The sequence below is a fragment of the Trematomus bernacchii genome, unplaced genomic scaffold (genome assembly GCF_902827165.1).
Source record: "Trematomus bernacchii unplaced genomic scaffold, fTreBer1.1, whole genome shotgun sequence".
Classification (NCBI taxonomy): domain Eukaryota; kingdom Metazoa; phylum Chordata; class Actinopteri; order Perciformes; family Nototheniidae; genus Trematomus; species Trematomus bernacchii.
The window spans coordinates 3,973,485-3,993,062 of NW_022987469.1; the positions used below are offsets into that span (position 1 = coordinate 3,973,485).

Here is a 19,578-nt window from a genome sequence, read left to right on the forward strand (position 1 = left end):
TGAGAAAAGTAATAGCCATCGATTCCCGACCGAGCTGAACGTTTTGATGTTTGAACGGAGTTTCTGCGATGTTCAATGCGGGAGGAGAATAGGTGCAAAATTCCGGCGGAATAATACTAAATAATTTGAATAACATATAGTTGGAATGCTGTATCAGCATTCCCACTAAATAATTGGGAGGGGGGGAGCGGCTGTTCTTATGTTCTCTGAGGGGAGGCTCACCTTCCCACACTTTGAAAACCCCTGATCTAGAGAATTCGAACGGCACTTATCATGGCTGCCACTGAGGGACTTCCGGGTCATTTCACTCCGTTAGGAAGGTTCCTAAGCTAAATGGACTATTCAACTTCAGCCCTGTTCTGAAGTCTTTACACTGGCTTCCGGTGTGTCAAAGAATAGATTTCAAAATACTGCTGCTGGTTTATAAAGCTTTGAATGGTTTAGGCCCAAAATACATTTCTGACCACCTGCTAAATGATGAACCATCCAGAACTCTCAGGTCTTCAGGGACTGGTCAGCTTTCTGTCCCCAGAGTCAGAACTAAACATGGAGAAGCAGCGTTCAGTTATTATGCTCCAAATACCAGAAACCTGCAGGTCCGCTGCAACTCTTACTACTTTTAAATCCAGGCTGAAGACTTTTCTTTTTGCCGCTGCTTTTAATTGATATATTCATATCTTAAACTGCACTGTAACTTTTATTATCTTTGCTTTTTAATGCCATTTTCTTAATGTCTTTCATTTTTGTAAAGCACTTTGAATTGCCTTGTGTTGAGTCATTATTGGGGTTAAAGTCCCCTAGGTGTGCCGTTTTGGTTTCAAGACCCTGATTCGCGGAGGACACCAAGGTCCTAGAAAAGACAACTTAAACTTAACTAATGTGCATTTAAAAAAAAGAGGAATAGTTTTGGCGAAAACTAAAAGGTACCATGGGGTCAGATTATAATTTTCCAAACAGGGGTTCGTTTAGCATGAAACACTTGAAATAACTAAAGGACAAGTTAAACAAGAAAGTAGAAAGAAAGGGAGGTGATAGAAACATTTCTGCTAAAAAGTTAGCAATGATTGAGAGTCAGACCTAAACATTTCAAATGTGTGTATCTCACACTGCACTGTAACTTCTATTCATGGAGCTTTGCTTTTAAATGAGTGTTTTTAAATATCATTTTATAATATGTTTCTTAATGCTCTTAATGTCTTTCATTTTTGTAAAGCACTTTGAATTGCCTTGTGTTGAAATGTGCTATATAAATAAAGTTGCCTTGCCTTCCAGCTTCTTATATGTGAGGATTTGCTGCTTTTGGCAACAGTACTTTAACTCCTTATACTTTAAAAACATTTTCCTAATCGTACTTATATCGTTTTTATGTAGGACCGTTCTCAATGAAGAACTTTTACTTGAAATGTAGTATTTTTACAGTGTGGTATTAGTACTTTTACTCAAGTTAAGCATCTGAATACTTTTTCCACCACTAAACATGATTGGTCAGACAGAGTGTGACTTTAATACCTTCCTGGAAGAAGGGTTGTGTCTACTTTAGAAGAATAAGGTTTGATGATGTACTCATCATCAAACCTTATTTGTTATTTTGGCATATATCTCCTGAACTTCCCCACTCAATCTATCAAGACCCGAGCAGTTCTATTAGAAGTCCAAGGTAAGACACGGGCCGGCGCATATCACTCAAAGGAATCCCTCGCCATATGAACTTTGACCCTTAGAAAGTAAAAGTGAAGAGGCACAACGTGTCAACTCCCTTAGGATAGGTCTGAGAAACAGGGGTATGAAAAGAGAAGTAAGAAACAGAGGAAGAGAGGCACAACGTGTCTACGTCAATGCACTCTCCTAAAATAGTCAAAGAGAAAGGGGTGAAGAAATACAAAGTAAGAAACTGAAATGAAAAGGCACCACATTGCGTAAATGCTTCCCCTTAGAATAGGGTGGAAATTATGAAAAGGGGACAGGGGACACCAGTGAAGAGGGACAACAGTGAAGAGGCACAACGTGTCTAACCTTGACGTCATTTCACTCCCCAAAGGGAAAGAAAGTAAACAGTATAAGCAGAGAGGCACAACGTGTCTACGTAAATGCACTCTCCTGAACTAGTTCGAGGGAGAAGGGGTGAAAAAAATAAACTAAAAATTGAACAACCAAATTAGAAAGTAAGAAATATAGGTAGAGGTAGAGAGGCACCATGTGTCTACGTAAATGCACTCTCCTAGATTAAGTTAAAGGAAAGAGATAGGGAGCAAAAAAGTACAGGAGGAAAGGCCCCACGAGTCTACGTAAATGCACTCTCCTAGAATAGTTCAAAGTAAACGGGGTAGGAAGAATACAGTAAGAAACAGAGATGAAAAGGCATCCGAGAACGCTTTCCCTCTAGACTAGGGTGAAAATGTAGGATAAGGGATAAGGAACACACATTATTTGTCAACAACCAAGAGCGAACATTTACTAATGTTGGCTCTTGGTTGTTGAGGTCAAATCCAGTCTTGAGTTTACTGAGCTCCATGCAGTCATCTCCACCTCAGCCTCCTGACCCGCAGCAGCACATTCCTACAGGTGTCTGAGACACTCTGACAGTCTGTCCCATGCCCAGGAAACTAGAGCGCAGTCTGGATGAGATGATCGCTGATGCTTAGCAAAGTGCTGCTCCTCCAAATCTAAAATAATCTTGTGAAGCAGTGTAGCAGATAACCCCCCCCCACCCCCCCCACCAGCTCCACACACAACTACACACAGAGACAGTTTCTCACTGTCTGCTGAAATGACATGTCAAAGGGGGGGTGGGGGGTAGAAAGAGAGGGAGAGTGTCATGTCTCCTGCTTCTCATCATGCTGTCATGGCCACCAGTCCAACGCCTCTTCTGTCACATGCACTCTGCTCACACTCCACCCAGACCCAACCATGTCACAAAGGATAATCACATCACACACACACGCACACACACACACACACACACACACACACACACACACACACACACACACACACACACACACACACACACACACACACACACCACACACACACACACACATACACACACACACACACACACACACACACGCACACACACACACACACACACACACACACAGACACTCGCTTTGCTTGTATTAATATAGTAAGAAGAATTTGATAGTAACAGTGATAACACATTTCAGTGAGCCGATGTCATCTTAAAGGGGTCCTCTCCTGCTGATGTTCAGGTGTATATCAGTATGTACAGTAGTGTCTCTACTTTAAAGAGTCCTCTCCTGCTGATGTTCAGGTGTATATCAGTATGTAGTGTCCCTACTTTAAAGAGTCCTCTCCTGCTGATGTTCAGGTGTATATCAGTATGTAGTGTCTCTACTTTAAAGAGTCCTCTCCTGCTGATGTTCAGGTGTATATCAGTATGTAGTGTCCCTACTTTAAAGAGTCCTCTCCTGCTGATGTTCAGGTTTATATCAGTATGTAGTGTCTCTACTTTAAAGAGTCCTCTCCTGCTGATGTTCAGGTGTATATCAGTATGTAGTGTCCCTACTTTAAAGAGTCCTCTCCTGCTGATGTTCAGGTGTATATCAGTATGTAGTGTCCCTACTTTAAAGAGTCCTCTCCTGCTGATGTTCAGGTTTATATCAGTATGTAGTGTCTCTACTTTAAAGAGTCCTGTCCTGCTGATGTTCAGGTGTATATTAGTATGTAGTGTCCCTACTTTAAAGAGTCCTCTCCTGCTGATGTGCAGGTGTATATCAGTATGTAGTGTCTCTACTTTAAAGAGTCTTCTCCTGCTGATGTTCAGGTTTATATCGATATGTAGTGTGTCTACTTTAAAGAGTCCTGTCCTGCTGATGTTCAGGTGTATATCAGTATGTAGTGTCTCTACTTTAAAGAGTCTTCTCCTGCTGATGTTCAGGTTTATATCGATATGTAGTGTGTCTACTTTAAAGAGTCCTGTCCTGCTGATGTTCAGGTGTATATTAGTATGTAGTGTCCCTACTTTAAAGAGTCCTCTCCTGCTGATGTGCAGGTGTATATCAGTATGTAGTGTCTCTACTTTAAAGAGTCCTCTCCTGCTCATGTTCAGGTGCATATCAGTATGTAGTGTCTCTACTTTAAAGAGTCCTCTCCTGCTCATGTTCAGGTGTATATCAGTATGTAGTGTCTCTACTTTAAAGAGTCCTCTCCTGCTCATGTTCAGGTGTATATCAGTATGGAGTGTCTCTACTTTAAAGAGTCCTCTCCTGCTGATGTTCAGGTGTATATTAGTATGTAGTGTCCCTACTTTAAAGAGTCCTCTCCTGCTGATGTTCAGGTGTATATCAGTATGTAGTGTCTCTACTTTAAAGAGTCCTCTCCTGCTGATGTTCAGGTTTATATCGATATGTAGTGTGTCTACTTTAAAGAGTCCTGTCCTGCTGATGTTCAGGTGTATATTAGTATGTAGTGTCCCTACTTTAAAGAGTCCTCTCCTGCTGATGTGCAGGTGTATATCAGTATGTAGTGTCTCTACTTTAAAGAGTCCTCTCCTGCTGATGTGCAGGTGTATATCAGTATGTAGTGTCTCTACTTTAAAGAGTCCTCTCCTGCTCATGTTCAGGTGCATATCAGTATGTAGTGTCTCTACTTTAAAGAGTCCTCTCCTGCTGATGTTCAGGTGTATATCAGTATGTAGTGTCTCTACTTTAAAGAGTCCTCTCCTGCTGATGTTCATGTGTATATCAGTATGTAGTGTCTCTACTTTAAAAAGTCCTCTCCTACTGATGTTCAGGTGTATATCAGTATGTAGTGTCTCTACTTTAAAGAGTCCTCTCCTGCTGATGTTCAGGTGTATATCAGTATGTAGTGTCTCTACTTTAAAGAGTCCTCTCCTGCTGATGTTCAGGTGTATATCAGTATGTAGTGTCTCTACTTTAAAGAGTCCTCTCCTGCTGATGTTCATGTGTATATCAGTATGTAGTGTCTCTACTTTAAAGAGTCCTCTCCTGCTGATGTTCAGGTGTATATCAGTATGTAGTGTCTCTACTTTAAAGAGTCCTCTCCTGCTGATGTTCAGGTGTATATCAGTATGTAGTGTCTCTACTTTAAAGAGTCCTCTCCTGCTCATGTTCAGGTGCATATCAGTATGTAGTGTCTCTACTTTAAAGAGTCCTCTCCTGCTCATGTTCAGGTGCATATCAGTATGTAGTGTCTCTACTTTAAAGAGTCCTCTCCTGCTGATGTTCAGGTGTATATCAGTATGTAGTGTCTCTACTTTAAAGAGTCCTCTCCTGCTGATGTTCATGTGTATATCAGTATGTAGTGTCTCTACTTTAAAAAGTCCTCTCCTACTGATGTTCAGGTGTATATCAGTATGTAGTGTCTCTACTTTAAAGAGTCCTCTCCTGCTGATGTTCAGGTGTATATCAGTATGTAGTGTCTCTACTTTAAAGAGTCCTCTCCTGCTGATGTTCAGGTGTATATCAGTATGTAGTGTCTCTACTTTAAAGAGTCCTCTCCTGCTGATGTTCATGTGTATATCAGTATGTAGTGTCTCTACTTTAAAGAGTCCTCTCCTGCTGATGTTCAGGTGTATATCAGTATGTAGTGTCTCTACTTTAAAGAGTCCTCTCCTGCTCATGTTCAGGTGCATATCAGTATGTAGTGTCTCTACTTTAAAGAGTCCTCTCCTGCTGATGTTCAGGTGTATATCAGTATGTAGTGTCTCTACTTTAAAGAGTCCTCTCCTGCTGATGTTCATGTGTATATCAGTATGTAGTGTCTCTACTTTAAAAAGTCCTCTCCTACTGATGTTCAGGTGTATATCAGTATGTAGTGTCTCTACTTTAAAGAGTCCTCTCCTGCTGATGTTCAGGTGTATATCAGTATGTAGTGTCTCTACTTTAAAGAGTCCTCTCCTGCTGATGTTCAGGTGTATATCAGTATGTAGTGTCTCTACTTTAAAGAGTCCTCTCCTGCTGATGTTCAGGTGTATATCAGTATGTAGTGTCTCTACTTTAAAGAGTCCTCTCCTGCTGATGTTCAGGTGTATATCAGTATGTAGTGTCTCTACTTTAAAGAGTCCTCTCCTGCTGATGTTCAGGTGTATATCAGTATGTAGTGTCTCTACTTTAAAGAGTCCTCTCCTGCTGATGTTCAGGTGTATATCAGTATGTAGTGTCTCTACTTTAAAGAGTCCTCTCCTGCTCATGTTCAGGTGCATATCAGTATGTAGTGTCTCTACTTTAAAGAGTCCTCTCCTGCTGATGTTCATGTGTATATCAGTATGTAGTGTCTCTACTTTAAAAAGTCCTCTCCTACTGATGTTCAGGTGTATATCAGTATGTAGTGTCTCTACTTTAAAGAGTCCTCTCCTGCTGATGTTCAGGTGTATATCAGTATGTAGTGTCTCTACTTTAAAGAGTCCTCTCCTGCTGATGTTCAGGTGTATATCAGTATGTAGTGTCTCTACTTTAAAGAGTCCTCTCCTGCTGATGTTCATGTGTATATCAGTATGTAGTGTCTCTACTTTAAAGAGTCCTCTCCTGCTGATGTTCAGGTGTATATCAGTATGTAGTGTCTCTACTTTAAAGAGTCCTCTCCTGCTGATGTTCAGGTGTATATCAGTATGTAGTGTCTCTACTTTAAAGAGTCCTCTCCTGCTGATGTTCAGGTGTATATCAGTATGTAGTGCAGGGTCGGAATTTCACGGCGGCCATGATTGCCCCTCGGTCTGGCCGTGATTTCCCGAAAATAATTTGACGTTGCTTTAAAGGCGTCAGAACAGTGGTCTGGTCTCTGAACTGCATTATGCTGCGTTCACACCGGACGCGATGCGAATATCCAACACACTCTCACTCCATAAACGTCCAGGAGCGACGCTTGGTCAGGGTCCCGAGGCGTGCAGTTGGGACGCTCCTATGCTCCTTCAGCTTCATAAACGATCGCAAATAGCTTTCAACTGATTGCAATGTATTCCCATCGGCGGCGGGATTTGACGCTCATGGAAGCACGGCATTCGTTTGTGTCGGCGGCTGTTAAAGGCAATGTGAGCGTCCATTCCCATTGGATAACGGAGAATTGTACACCCGGAAGTAAGTATTCCCCTTACTGTCGATTGGTTTGACAATGATATCTCCACTACTCATCAACTCAAAAACACCAGATTATCCTTGTTAATTACACGACATTGATAGGTTTTAGTGTACAATGCTTTTGTCACATTTTCCCCTTCAATTCTGAGAAACAAGTCGTTTTCTATGAGTTTTGGATGGCCGAAGACATTACATTACCCACAATGCTCTGTAGCAACCATAGACTGTATATTGCAACAGGCAACAGCTTCGGTTCATGTTAATTTGCAAACTCTTCAACTACAACCGTAGTTATATTTAAAAACATGTTAGAAGGCCTCACAAAATACTTTAATGTAAATTAAAATGTAAATGTGAAGGAATGTGTGTATAACAAAATACATCCTTCATAAACTAAAACGGAAACAGACGTAGGCAAGATCCTCAGCTCGATGATTGGATGGTTTAGCCTCAATGCACGCTGGGATTTGGTGTTTATGCGATGTGAAATCCGAAAACATTTAAAAAAAATTCAATAATACATTATTCCGAGTGTGCTTGCTTTTCTCTTTGAAAGTCATCACATAACGGCATTGTAATACACGTTTCGGCTGCATTAAATATGACATATCTGCCGTAGTTAACTCTATTTATAGAGCCCTGATGACAAGACTTCTAGACAAACAGGAACTGCCGCCAAAACTGAAAACTTGACGTGGATCTTAAATATATAAGCAATTAAACAACATACATTTCTTTAACAATAATAACTGCAAGGAAATGGATAAGACATTGAGACTGTAAAAGAAAGTGTATTTATTATCCTTGGTGAAAATAAGAGGTATGCTTAGGGCGCGCGGGTAGGCTATGCGCATACACCAAAACATTTTGATTGAGATGCAAATGAACAGGGAGTGTCACCTGTAATAAAAGGGGGTGCTGGCAGAGATGTATTTGATTCCTTTTTGGAACGACGACTTTGCTGCTGGACACATACCAGTGCCCATCACTGACGTCCAAGATAAAAGCAAAAGAGCTTCAGCTGGACGAAGGACCTGTGTCCAGTGTAGGCAGACAAGGCAGGCCAGTGTGTCCACACCCTGGAAGTGTAGACAGTGTGATGTGGCCCTCTGCCTTGTGCTTGACAGAAACCGCTTTGAGGCATGGCACAACTAACTTTTTGGATCCAAGAACGCCTGGACTTTTTTTGTAAATATTGTAAATACATATAGATTTTTGTGCTTTGAGGTATTTGTTGTACTCTTCTATGCTCACCAAGACTTGACAGAACAGTTTTCTGTTGTCCAAAGCCTTGTAGACTTCTTTTCACTGTGTGTTTTCAATAAATCTCTGAGTGATACACTTTTCATCTGTTTTTTTTGTTGTATATATGGTCTCATACCTATTTGTACATTCATGCCACATCCCTGCAGCCTGCATATGCTGATGGCTGAGCTTGAAATAAAAAAAAAACATCATATTACTTGATTGTGCAGCACAGGGTTCATGTTTTAGAAGCATTTTTAAAATAAAAGTCCAGGCGAGAAAACAGATAAAAAAAAGGCCAGGGACCCCAGAGAGTTATAATGCGTGTTTTTCTGAATGGAGATCGGATCGATCAGGCTAAGCTAACGTTGTAGCTGCTCCGTCCAAACCCACAACAACATGATACAGACACAGATACAACAGCGACTGTATTCGCCATGACACAGACAGTCTGTGGTTTGTTCATGTTTAACTTTTGAAATACTCTACGTGTGTGTGTGTGTGTGTGTGTGTGTGTGTGTGTGTGTGTGTGTGTGTGTGTGTGTGTGTGTGTGTGTGTGTGTGTACGAGAGTCTCTTTAATAAATGTTTTCAACTTGAGTGTCAAATTCGCGTGACGCGATCTCGCAGTAGCCAATCAGCGGTGAGGATCTCAGCCTGCCGTCACTGAAGTTGAACCAGAAAACCAAAACATCAGCCGTTAGCTCATTATCTGTTCAGAAACTAGACAAGTACAAACCACAGACTGTCTGCGTCATGGTGAATACAGTCAATGCTTTATTTATGAGTGTGGACGGAGCATATACAATGTTAGCTTAGCCTGATCGATCCGATCTCCATTCAGAAAACACGCATTTTAAAAGGTTTTCCCCTGCCGTCTTCTCTGCAGACTTGTCAAAGCATTAATTCATGGTTTTTACTAACTGGTATCAGTATGTTGTTACTTCGGCATCATTTTGAAACGGGTATTACAATTAAATCACGGTCAAATATGTTCATTTTGTTGTAGTTGTAGCCCCCTAGCCAGCGCGTCTTGAGTAAACACAGCTGACAGCCGCGGTGAAACTCGAGCGTTTAGAGCGATGCGATAAGAGCGATTAGAGCGAAGCGAATATTCGCATCGTGTCCAGTGTGAACGCAGCATTAGCCTATCAAGCACAATGTGTTGGAGTGCTAGCCAATAGGAGCGTGAGGGTTCCATATGATATCACTATGTTATGGAAGTAAACAAAGGAGTCCAATGGAGGTGTTTCAGGCATGGGGGGGCGAGGGTGAGTCTGGGAGAGAAACTCCCTCTGAAAGGAACACAGGGATGTTAGCCTTTGCAGACCATTTACATGCTCATAATACATACTATTTAATTAACACGGAGAAAGTAAGAACAATGTTAACTTCTGTGCATTTCTGTTTGTGGTATCAACATTCTTCTGAACTGAAGCATGCTCAGTGATCAACGGCTTACAGTTCCTGAATGCTGTTATTGAGGTTAAAATATGCTCTTAAATTGTGTCTGGTTTTGATTGCTTTCTGTGGAACCTGTCTATTGACTTTTTCATACAGGTCAATTTATTGGTTTATATTGTCAGATTATTAGATGAACTTTGCCCATTCTTGGTCTTCACTGCTTATGTGAAAGCACACTGAGTGAAGTGCTCAAATCCAGCCAAAGACTGTGAAAAACTAAACTCAGGTCTTGGTCCTGGACTAACCCTAACCCCAGGGTGCTGAGACCTGGCTGTGGAGCTATTTTCAGTCTGACACTGGCCTGTTGTTTTCCCAAACCTGAGAACATTGTGAGAGGTATAAATAACGTGTAAACCAACATGTATTTGAAACAGTGAGTTCCAAAAATATACACACACTTTACATTAACTCAAAGTCTCTCATGTCAGTTTGCTCCGGCACCAGTAACACCTTGTGTTTCTTGTACCTGCTGATGTCTTTCAGGCCTGATGGTATAGGCACAGTGACCGTAGAAGAGAAGGAGCACTTTGAGGAGATCAAAGAGAGGCTACGGGTTCTTCTGGAGAACCAGATAACACACTTCAGGTAGGATCCGTGTTCAGCAACCATGTGCTGATCTCATGCCAATCTATTCTGCTGAGGGTTCACATGAAAGTCCAATCTGTCTCTCCATAGGTACTGCTTTCCATTTGGTCGGCCAGAAGGGGCGCTGAAAGCAACTCTGTCCTTGCTTGAAAGGGTAAGTTATTTTTACTGATGGATGGCCGTATTTTTCCAAAGAGTCGAAACCTCACACAATGAGGCCATACAATACACCATTTAACCAATTTAGACGTGAATCAATTCAATTCAGGTTAGGTCAGCTTGGCAGTAAGACTTGCGCTACGATAAATTAGAAGCTTAGGAGCTTTTAAAGCACCTTAGCAATGGCATGGGGTTCCTTACCGTGAAACAGGAAATGGCTTTAACTTGCAGCATTGACCGATCTGCACCAACATTGACACCAACAATCCAGGCCTGGGGACACCCACATATCGCCTTCACAATAGCGGTGTTATCTTTTTTCATGAAACAAGAAGTGGCTATTACTTTGCTTAACATTATCAGATCCCTGTCAAAAATACTTTTACTATTTGACTTTCTTTTTCATTTGAAAATGATTGCTCGAAATAAAAACTGTTGCTTTCCTTTTTAGGTTCTGATGAAGGATATTGTTACCCCGGTTCCACAAGAGGACGTGAAGGCGGTGATACGTCGGTGTCTGGAGCAGGCCGCTCTAGTCAACTACCAGCGGCTGTCAGAGTACGCCAAACTGGAAGGTAAGTTACTGCTCCATCTCTGCTGCTCTGTGTGGTTGCTACTGCAAAAACACTGTATGGGCGTTCTGTCCTGACGCAGCTCCTAATCTAACAGCTCTTGGCTAAGTCAGTTAGAGTTGCTAAAAGAGTTTACCGTGACATAAGAATGCAGTGTTGAGAGGATTTCTGAACACTAAAGAATACCTGAAGAATGTACCTGGGTGTTTGTGTAGTCACGGTGTGTCTTTCAACTGTTGGAATGAAGAGTTGAAATTAGCAATACACCAATGGATCTCTCTTGTGGTCAAACAGCTAATGGCAATAATGTGCATGACAATTAAAAAAAAAAAAGGTTTTCCCTCAGGTGTCAGAAAAACTGATAAAAATGAATGTGACTTACTGTGTCTGGTTTTCTGATGTGGAAAGGACTTCTTTATCTTACAATTAATGTTCATAAAGCTTGTTGCCAAACATGTGCGCGATCTTTAGAATAAATCAACTACAACTGTTTATGAGTTTCAATTCTGCATTTATAAAAAGCTTAGCTTGTACATTTTCTTCACAGCTGCAGAAACTTTTAATTAATCCTCTTTCATATTGCATTGAATAGCATCACAGCTGTTTTTACAAAAATGATGTGTTTATTCTGCATTATCTCTATCTAATTTTACTAACAAATGTACAGTAAGTAAAAATGCATTCAATTCAATCTTTATGCTGACTTCGTCCACCATGCCTCAGCTTCCTTTCCAGAGTCCTAACCTGCTTCTGTCTTCCTCTTTCCCTGCCTGGTAGCTGAAGTGATGCTCCTTCTTTGTCCTTCCTCTGCCCTCCTCTACCTTGCTCTCTGATGATTTGCATTCTCCCCCTCTTTTACCTTGTCTATTGGCTTGTGCTGCTCATCATTAGCTGCTGTTTGGAAACAGGAAAGCCAATAAACAAGACATGATGGGACTGTCCCTTGTGGCAGTTCAGTGGTTTTTTCTGTTGCATGATCCAGGTTCTCTTTAGTAGGCATCACAAGTACTTTACAGACCTCTGAAACAAATGATGTTCAACCTTATGAGTGAAATGTATCTTTACTTTAGGTCCGATTTGTAACTTATGTTTGTTCGTGAACAATGACATTTGGAAAATATGCTCATTCGCTGTCTTAGCCAGAGTCAAAAACAGATTCACTCCTGTGTGACCAGTACAGACATAAGTCCTGGATGTGTTTAGCTTGGCAACAAGATCTGTAGAAATTGGAAAACAGCTCCTGTCTCAAGTTGCATCTTGGTCATTTGGAATCATTGATACATTCCAAGGCCATCCTGCCTTTGTTTACAGGAAAGAGCTCAAACCTAGCAATATCTTTATGAAGGTCTTTATCAACCTATTAGCTAAGAGCGAAACATCTAGAAGGCTAACTCTCCTTAAACTTCAACCTTAACAAATATTACAAATATGATAGCTCAGAAGTATTTTGAGAGCTTTTTTTCTTACTGCTTGTAGTCTTAATGCTAAGCTAGGCTAAACAGGTCCAGGACCTCTCTACTGGACACACAGAGGCGACAAGATTCATTCAAATGAGGCCAATAGTCTTTCCATAATGATTCTGACTAACAGACAACCCAGACTGGGCAGATAAGCTCCATTGCAGAGGTAACAGAGGCCAATGGTTTTCTTTTTCAGTTTTGTCCACATATTGCCTGGCTAGGATCAGATGCAACACATTGAGAGAAGTACAAGAAAGCAAACAAGTGCATTTCCCAAAATGTTGTTGTTCAAAACAAATTCAACTTCAAAATGGTCAATTTAAGATGATGTCTGTAAAGAAACCATCACCTCCCTGAAGACACTAAGGAATGTTACCCTTAGTTTCTCAGTTGTGATTGATAACCCCAAACCCCGCCCTTCATACTGGTGTGGTTCCTGCCCTATAGTACTACAGGAAACAACTGTTTCTACATTTTACTTCTGCCCAACAGAACGAATGGTTAATCCAAATTAGACAGCTCATTATTTTTTAACCCCAAAAAACATCCATGGATACAAAACAGTCTTCTATTCCCCTTGTATCTGTCTCACGGTAACAGGGCTATGCCCTCTAGCTCTCTCTTGCCCCTTTTCCACCAAACCGGTTCCGGTTCAAGATCCGTTCTTGTGCTTTTCTGGTGCTTAACTGGTTCTTCTCTGTAGCACCACTTGTGTTTCCACCGCTCAGAGCCCGACTGGTGCTGCGTCATGACATCACCGTTTACGTCGCTGATTTTCTTTGGTTCTTGCCGGGCAGCCGAGTGGGGTCAGCTAAGAACCGGTTTTCGATGTTTAGAGCCGGCTCCGCTGCGGTGGAAACAGGAAGAACCAGAGCTTAATCAGGCTGTAGCCCGGAACCGGCCCTGGAACCGGTTTGGTGGAAAAGGGGCCTCTGACCTCAGCTCACTGTCCTCAACCCGTCTATCCTTTTCAACCCAGTAGAGATTTAACCTATAAACCTATAACACTTCCCCATGACTAAAGCATCGATGCAGCCTCAGAGCGTCAGCCTTTGAGTTTTCATCCCACAAAATATGAATTTGACAGCCACAGGCGCTTCATAGAGCAGCTTTTCCAAAGTAGATTGATAAACTGCTTTTTAATATGAAACATTAAACATAACATCACAGTTATGAAGACCTGAGTAAATGTTAATTAATCGTTTAATATTAATTCACTATTGATTTAGGAATAATAATTTAGCAAACAATATGAAGCCTAAAAGGTTGTTTCTTCTTTATGGTCATGTGTTGAACATAGGCCTAAGTTAAGTATTTGAGTATAAGCTACTTAGTTACTTTTCAACACTGTCAGAGTATATCAAGTATTCCTTTTTCCCGCAGATCACTGTAAAGTATTTTAGCATGTCTTGCTCTTGCACTCAATTCAGTACGAGATGTTACGGCAACTCCCAAAAGTGGCACTACGGAGCTGCAGTCTGCTCACCCCCCAGTGAAGCTGTCTCTAAGCAGCAGGGAGTGGGGGGGAGGGGCCATGGGGAGGGGTAGTGAGCTAATTCTTTGTGGTCTAATAAACAGACCATATCATTATTTTTCCCAAGCTAGAGTAGTCGTGACAACTTCAACGTTTTTAACATAGGGACGGCACCACAGACTGCATCTAGAAAGGGATGGAACGTTCTCCTGAAACATCCAGGACGCAGTCCCGCAGAGCCACAGTACGTTAATGCGGATACGTGCGTGGTTGAATCTCAACTGGGTCGGAAGAAACGACAGAAGCATCTCCAGCCCAGCTAACAGCAGTCTGTAATCTCTGAGCCTACACTTATTCATTGATATTCTGACTTTGGCATGTCAACGGAAATCATGAACATGGGTCAGCCAGTGTCATCAAACTCAGATGTGAGACAGATCTCAAAGGTGCTTTATGTAGCATTTTCATTGATACATGAATTACTGCAAGCTTAGCAACTCCTTCTGAAACATTGTTATTTTGGTTACAAAACATATACCCAGTATAATCAGTTTATACATGCCATTTAAGCAATACTGGGTTGTTTAAAGTTCAAACTTAGCTTGTGTACACATTTACAAAATAACAACCATGTTTTTTTAATCAAAATGCAAATCAGGTTGCTTTTGTTGTGATGTATAGCATTTGTTTTAATATATTTTAAATGTTTACTGTTTACTGAAATAATCCAGAAATATAAGAAAGCTGAAATGAATTGATAGGGATCAGGAAGTGATTCACCTAAAAGCAAGTGGCACACATAAAGAGGTTCATCATTTAGCTGACAAGTATTAACATGTATGATCAGAAGAATATAGTAGACCTAGAAGAAACCAGAGTCTTTGGTAATAATAATTACAAATCTCAAAATGATACTTATAACACCTTTGAGATATTACATTTCAATTAGCTAAATAAAAATGTACTTTAATGGCACGACATGTGTAGAACAAAAGAAAGCAAGTTCGACTCCTGGGTCAGCCCTCTGTCCCGCCCCTCTGACCCCGCCTCTCTGACCCCACCTCTCTGACCCCGCCTCTCTGACCCCGTCCCTCTGACCCCGCCTCTCTGACCCCGGCTCTCGCATGCCTCGGTATCCTCCCTCTTTCTCTGTAGGGAAAAAAAGAGAGATGTATGAGCATCCTGTCTTCTGCTTGGCGTCTCAAGTGATGGATTTAACCATTCGTGAGTACTTTCCTCATTCCCAAGCCCCCCCCCCCTCCTCCTCTGCACCCTATATGTCTCTCTACAACAGTATGCACGCCAACAACAAGTGACCCCACACTCTTGACGCTCCTGCCGTCCTTTGGTTTGTGTCTATCTATTGTTTGCGTCTGTAAAGTCTACAGTTACATGTAGTTTGTTGCTCAGCCACTCAAAACGCATTCTAATTTCTCTGTGAGCTTCTTTTCTTTTCTGTCCGGCACAAAACACCTTTTCTTTTTCTGTCTGCGACTTGAATGCATTTTTACTTTGCTTGTGTGTGAATCCTTTAAGTGTGTAAGACCACGGTACATTCAAACAGGACACCCATATCCTGCACTTATTAAAATGTCATCTTAATTCATTTCAATCCTTCAAGGGAAATGACTTTGGAATCAGGTTAGACAAGAATTTTGACAGGTTTTAATGCTGTGTGCTGTTTGCTAACTTCTTTACATCAATCACAAGTAAAGACGAAACATTTAATATCCGACTAAATACCACTTGTTTTGAAAAATATCTTCTCTCTCACCCTCTATCACTTTCCCACCTCTCTCTACCTCTTCTCCATTCTCTCTAAATACAAATACTCTTATTTAGTGGAGAAATGTCAGAAAGATGAAGGTTCCAGGTGACGTACTGTATGTCTAACTTCTGCTGTTCGCTCATTCCTCCTCAGTCTACCTTAAACCATTTCCCCATAGACCCTGTCACCACCTTCCTGATACCTGTACTTTGCTCTGCAAACACAGACACTTCAGGTTTCAGGAACGTTGTGAGTGAAAAGACCTGCAAACTTCCAACATGTCAGAAATATTTGTCATAAAATGTCAAATATCCTAATGAAGTGTTTAATGATGATCACTATCAGCAGTCCTGTTTCAGGATGACATAATTAAGCTCTCCACTTACTGTCCTGGTTAGATCTTACAAAGTAAGAGTCCATAGAAAATGTTAAATATAGAAAAACACTAATTGTTTTCTATGGAGTACTTCTTTGTTTCCACCTCTGCACTTCCAAGCTCTGACATAATAGCTCTGAGTTGACAGACATTGCTAGACCCTAACAATCCCCCCTTATGTACCAGGACAGAAGTCGTATTCATTAGAAGCTTTCAGGCATGTTAGCATGACTTAAGCTCCAGCAGGCGATCCTCCATCCTCCTGCTGTGCTGTCCACAACACCACTGAGCCACAAGAGCTAGCAGCTGGACTGAAACACTCATGAACTCTGTGGGCCAATTCAACCTGCGTAAGACACTGTGCACATGTGTTCTTATCCAGCAGGACGACAGTGCTGACATAGAGTGACACAGCAAAAAGCACACATACTTTGGGGTTTTTAGTGCATGTCTAGTTTTCTAACATCTGACCCATTAAACTGTCCTCACTATGTTTAAAACTAAGAAATTAATTCATTAAAACTTCTGAATTTATCCACCATATTTTACTTAGCATACCTCTTACATTACCCGGCCACTGGTAACACCAAACAGAATTGAATCTTGCTGATTGGTTTCTCACCACATTGCTCTCTGGGCCCCAGTTAAGGTCATTTGTCGTCATGTATTAAGTTGTTGTTTTGAGCTCAACATGAGTTTCATGGCCGAAAGAAACACTGCAACATCAAATCATATACTTTTTCTAAAATAGGAAACTCACCTTCAATCGTAATCCTACAAATTCACTAACAAAGAAGAAATGGAACATACTGAAGGGTATATGGAAGTCAGAATGACAATAGGCCTATACTTACTCTTATAGCAAGTACATGCAACTTCCCCACCAAAGACATTATAAAGCTGTTTACTCTGTGGATAAGCACAACATAACCACCACATTCCTGCATGATGACTGTTCAATGTACATGCTGTTTGCATCCGTCACCTCGATGACATCATCAGTGTTCTGTCAGTGACAGAGATGGGTCACTACACAGGCCAGCACTACTTCCAGACACCCAGCAGGGCTTTCAGCACTCATGGAGATAGTGTTGATAGCAAAAACGCTTCAACACTATGTTACAATGGGATTGCATTATAACTAGGGCTAGGGAGAACTACTTTAATGTAGACAATGAACTTCCCCTTAAGAAAATGAATGGTACTATTAACACCATTTATGTTAATTTCTATTGCATTTAGCCATTATCTGACTTGAATGATCTGACAGAGGTATACTGAGGTCTGATACAAAGCCCTAATTATAATGATCTGATATGTCATGCTTGTATTTACAATATGAACACTAGATCGTCCCAGTGATTGAATCTAAGGCTGCAGACTGTGCTAAGGATCACTGTAGAAGCTATAACCAACACTAGTGAGTGACTGAATCCTCCCGTGTCTGCAGTAGGCAGCAGAACATGCATGCTGAGTGCCTCTTTAAAGCAAATAGTGAATGACCCGAGACACTCTTTAGTGTTTGAGGGATGTGTTTGCACACTGGTTGAATGCATACAGCACAAGCAAGAGAAAGAAAACATAGTAGATACAGACTCGGAGACTGCCTGCACTGACCTTTGACCTTTGTGCTCCAGAGAATGTAGGGCGGTTAGTCACACCTGCTAAAAAACTGGAGGACAATATCCGCCTGTCCGAGCTGGTGATCGAGGTGCTGCAGCAGAACGAGGAACACCATGCTGAGGTCAGTGCACGCACACACACACACACACACACACACACACACACACACACACACACACACACACACACACACACACACACACACACACACACACACACACACACACACACACCGAAAGAGCAGTGGCTGTGCAGAGCAGTGGTGGGACTGAAGATGTGGGGCTAACTGAGAGCAATGAGAGGTGACGTGTCCCCACCAGCCATCTCAGCCACTGATTACACAAACTGTGAATGTGTTTTGACCTCACTATAAAACATGCTTTCTGTGTCACTGTGTCCTTTAAAATTGACTTATTTCCTCTCTGCTTTGTATTTCACTGATTTGTTTGGTTTGCGGGGAAATGATTGATCAGGGAAAAGAGGTATGTGATCATCTTGGTGCCTTATGCCCCACCCCCTACCCTACCTATACCCTACCTGGCCCCCTGTGCATGCAGCTAATGATCCGGCTAATGTTGTAGAGGATCATTCAAGTTTCCTTTCTCAACATTGACCCATAATCTCTTTTGGCTTGTGGTCACTTCTAATCAAGTGCTTGTGACAATGCTTGTTAGCTTCTAAGCTAGCAACACGTTTGCCATTGATGCTAAAGAAAATAGACAAGCACTTAAACAAGTATTTTATTTGTTGAACTCATTAAGCTACGCTTTGAGGAAACAAAGTGCAGAGCTGTGACTTTTGATTCTGACTTTTTGTCTCAAACATTCAACCCAGTCTCACGGCATTTCGTGTTATAGTCACGAAATGAATCTATTGATTCGTGTTCACCAACACGATTTCCCCATTTTTTTCGTGTCACACAGAACGATTTTAAAAGCAATGTAAATAATAACAAATTAGAAGGAAAAACAGATAAAAAAAATGACAGATTTCAGTATTCTGACACAGAACGATTTTAGAAGCAATGTATTTCTATTGGTAGTATGTTTCGTGCCTGCACCAAATAATAACAAATTAGAAGGAAAAAGAGATGACAAAAAATTACAGATGTCAGTATTCTGAGGCTCTGAGCCATTTCTTTTCCTCACTGACGGCAAAAAAACTCAGACATTATACAATTTAAAATAAAAGGGATAGGGTTAGGCTTAGGGTAAGATATTGAGTAAGAACATGTGTTTATGAACCACACAGCTTCTGGTCTTCCAAGACCCGACCGGACAAAAAGACGTGTTGCAGGCACGAAACATACTACCAATAGAAATACATTGCTTTTAAAATCGTTCTGTGTGACACGAAAAAAATGCGAAAATCGTGTTGGTGAACACGAATCAATAGATTAAATTAATTTCGTGACTAATAACACGAAATGGCTTGAGACTGGGTTGAAACATTACACCTCTGTAGCTTTACCCAACATTTCCCCTGAACATGCTAACATGTGTTCTTATGTTTAGACATGTGTCATTTATTCTACCAAGTCCAGTAAGTAAGCTTGGGGAAGGTGTTGTCACCTTTCCTTCCTTAAAGAAACCCATTCCTCTCCATTGGTTCCACCAGCACACACAATGGAGGAAATGTGAGGCATGCTTTGTGTGATCAGAGATAACATGATCAATCCCCTTGCATTTCCATGATGTTCTAATGATGTGAGCACATGGGGGAACCAGCATTAGACTCCTACCTGAACATTTCTGCTATCAGTTGCATTTCTGTTTTTGTACGAACACACAATGAA

At 41.2% G+C, this 19,578-nt stretch overlaps 1 protein-coding gene across 4 annotated transcripts in view; it reads left to right on the forward strand.

Moving 5' to 3' along the window:
• The window catches only part of cadpsa (Ca2+-dependent activator protein for secretion a), a 182,947-nt gene that overhangs the window by 112,124 nt on the left and 51,245 nt on the right, over positions 1-19,578 (forward strand). The window contains exons 14-19 of one of the 4 annotated variants that reach the window (XM_034143464.1): positions 10,250-10,351; positions 10,442-10,505; positions 10,962-11,085; positions 15,172-15,240; positions 17,798-17,904; positions 18,257-18,265. In XM_034143464.1, coding sequence (XP_033999355.1) covers positions 10,250-10,351; positions 10,442-10,505; positions 10,962-11,085; positions 15,172-15,240; positions 17,798-17,904; positions 18,257-18,265 — 475 coding nt within the window. The remainder of the gene's footprint in view (positions 1-10,249; positions 10,352-10,441; positions 10,506-10,961; positions 11,086-15,171; positions 15,241-17,797; positions 17,905-18,256; positions 18,266-19,578) is intronic. The other 3 variants (XM_034143457.1, XM_034143441.1, XM_034143450.1) reach the window with 3 other exon arrangements.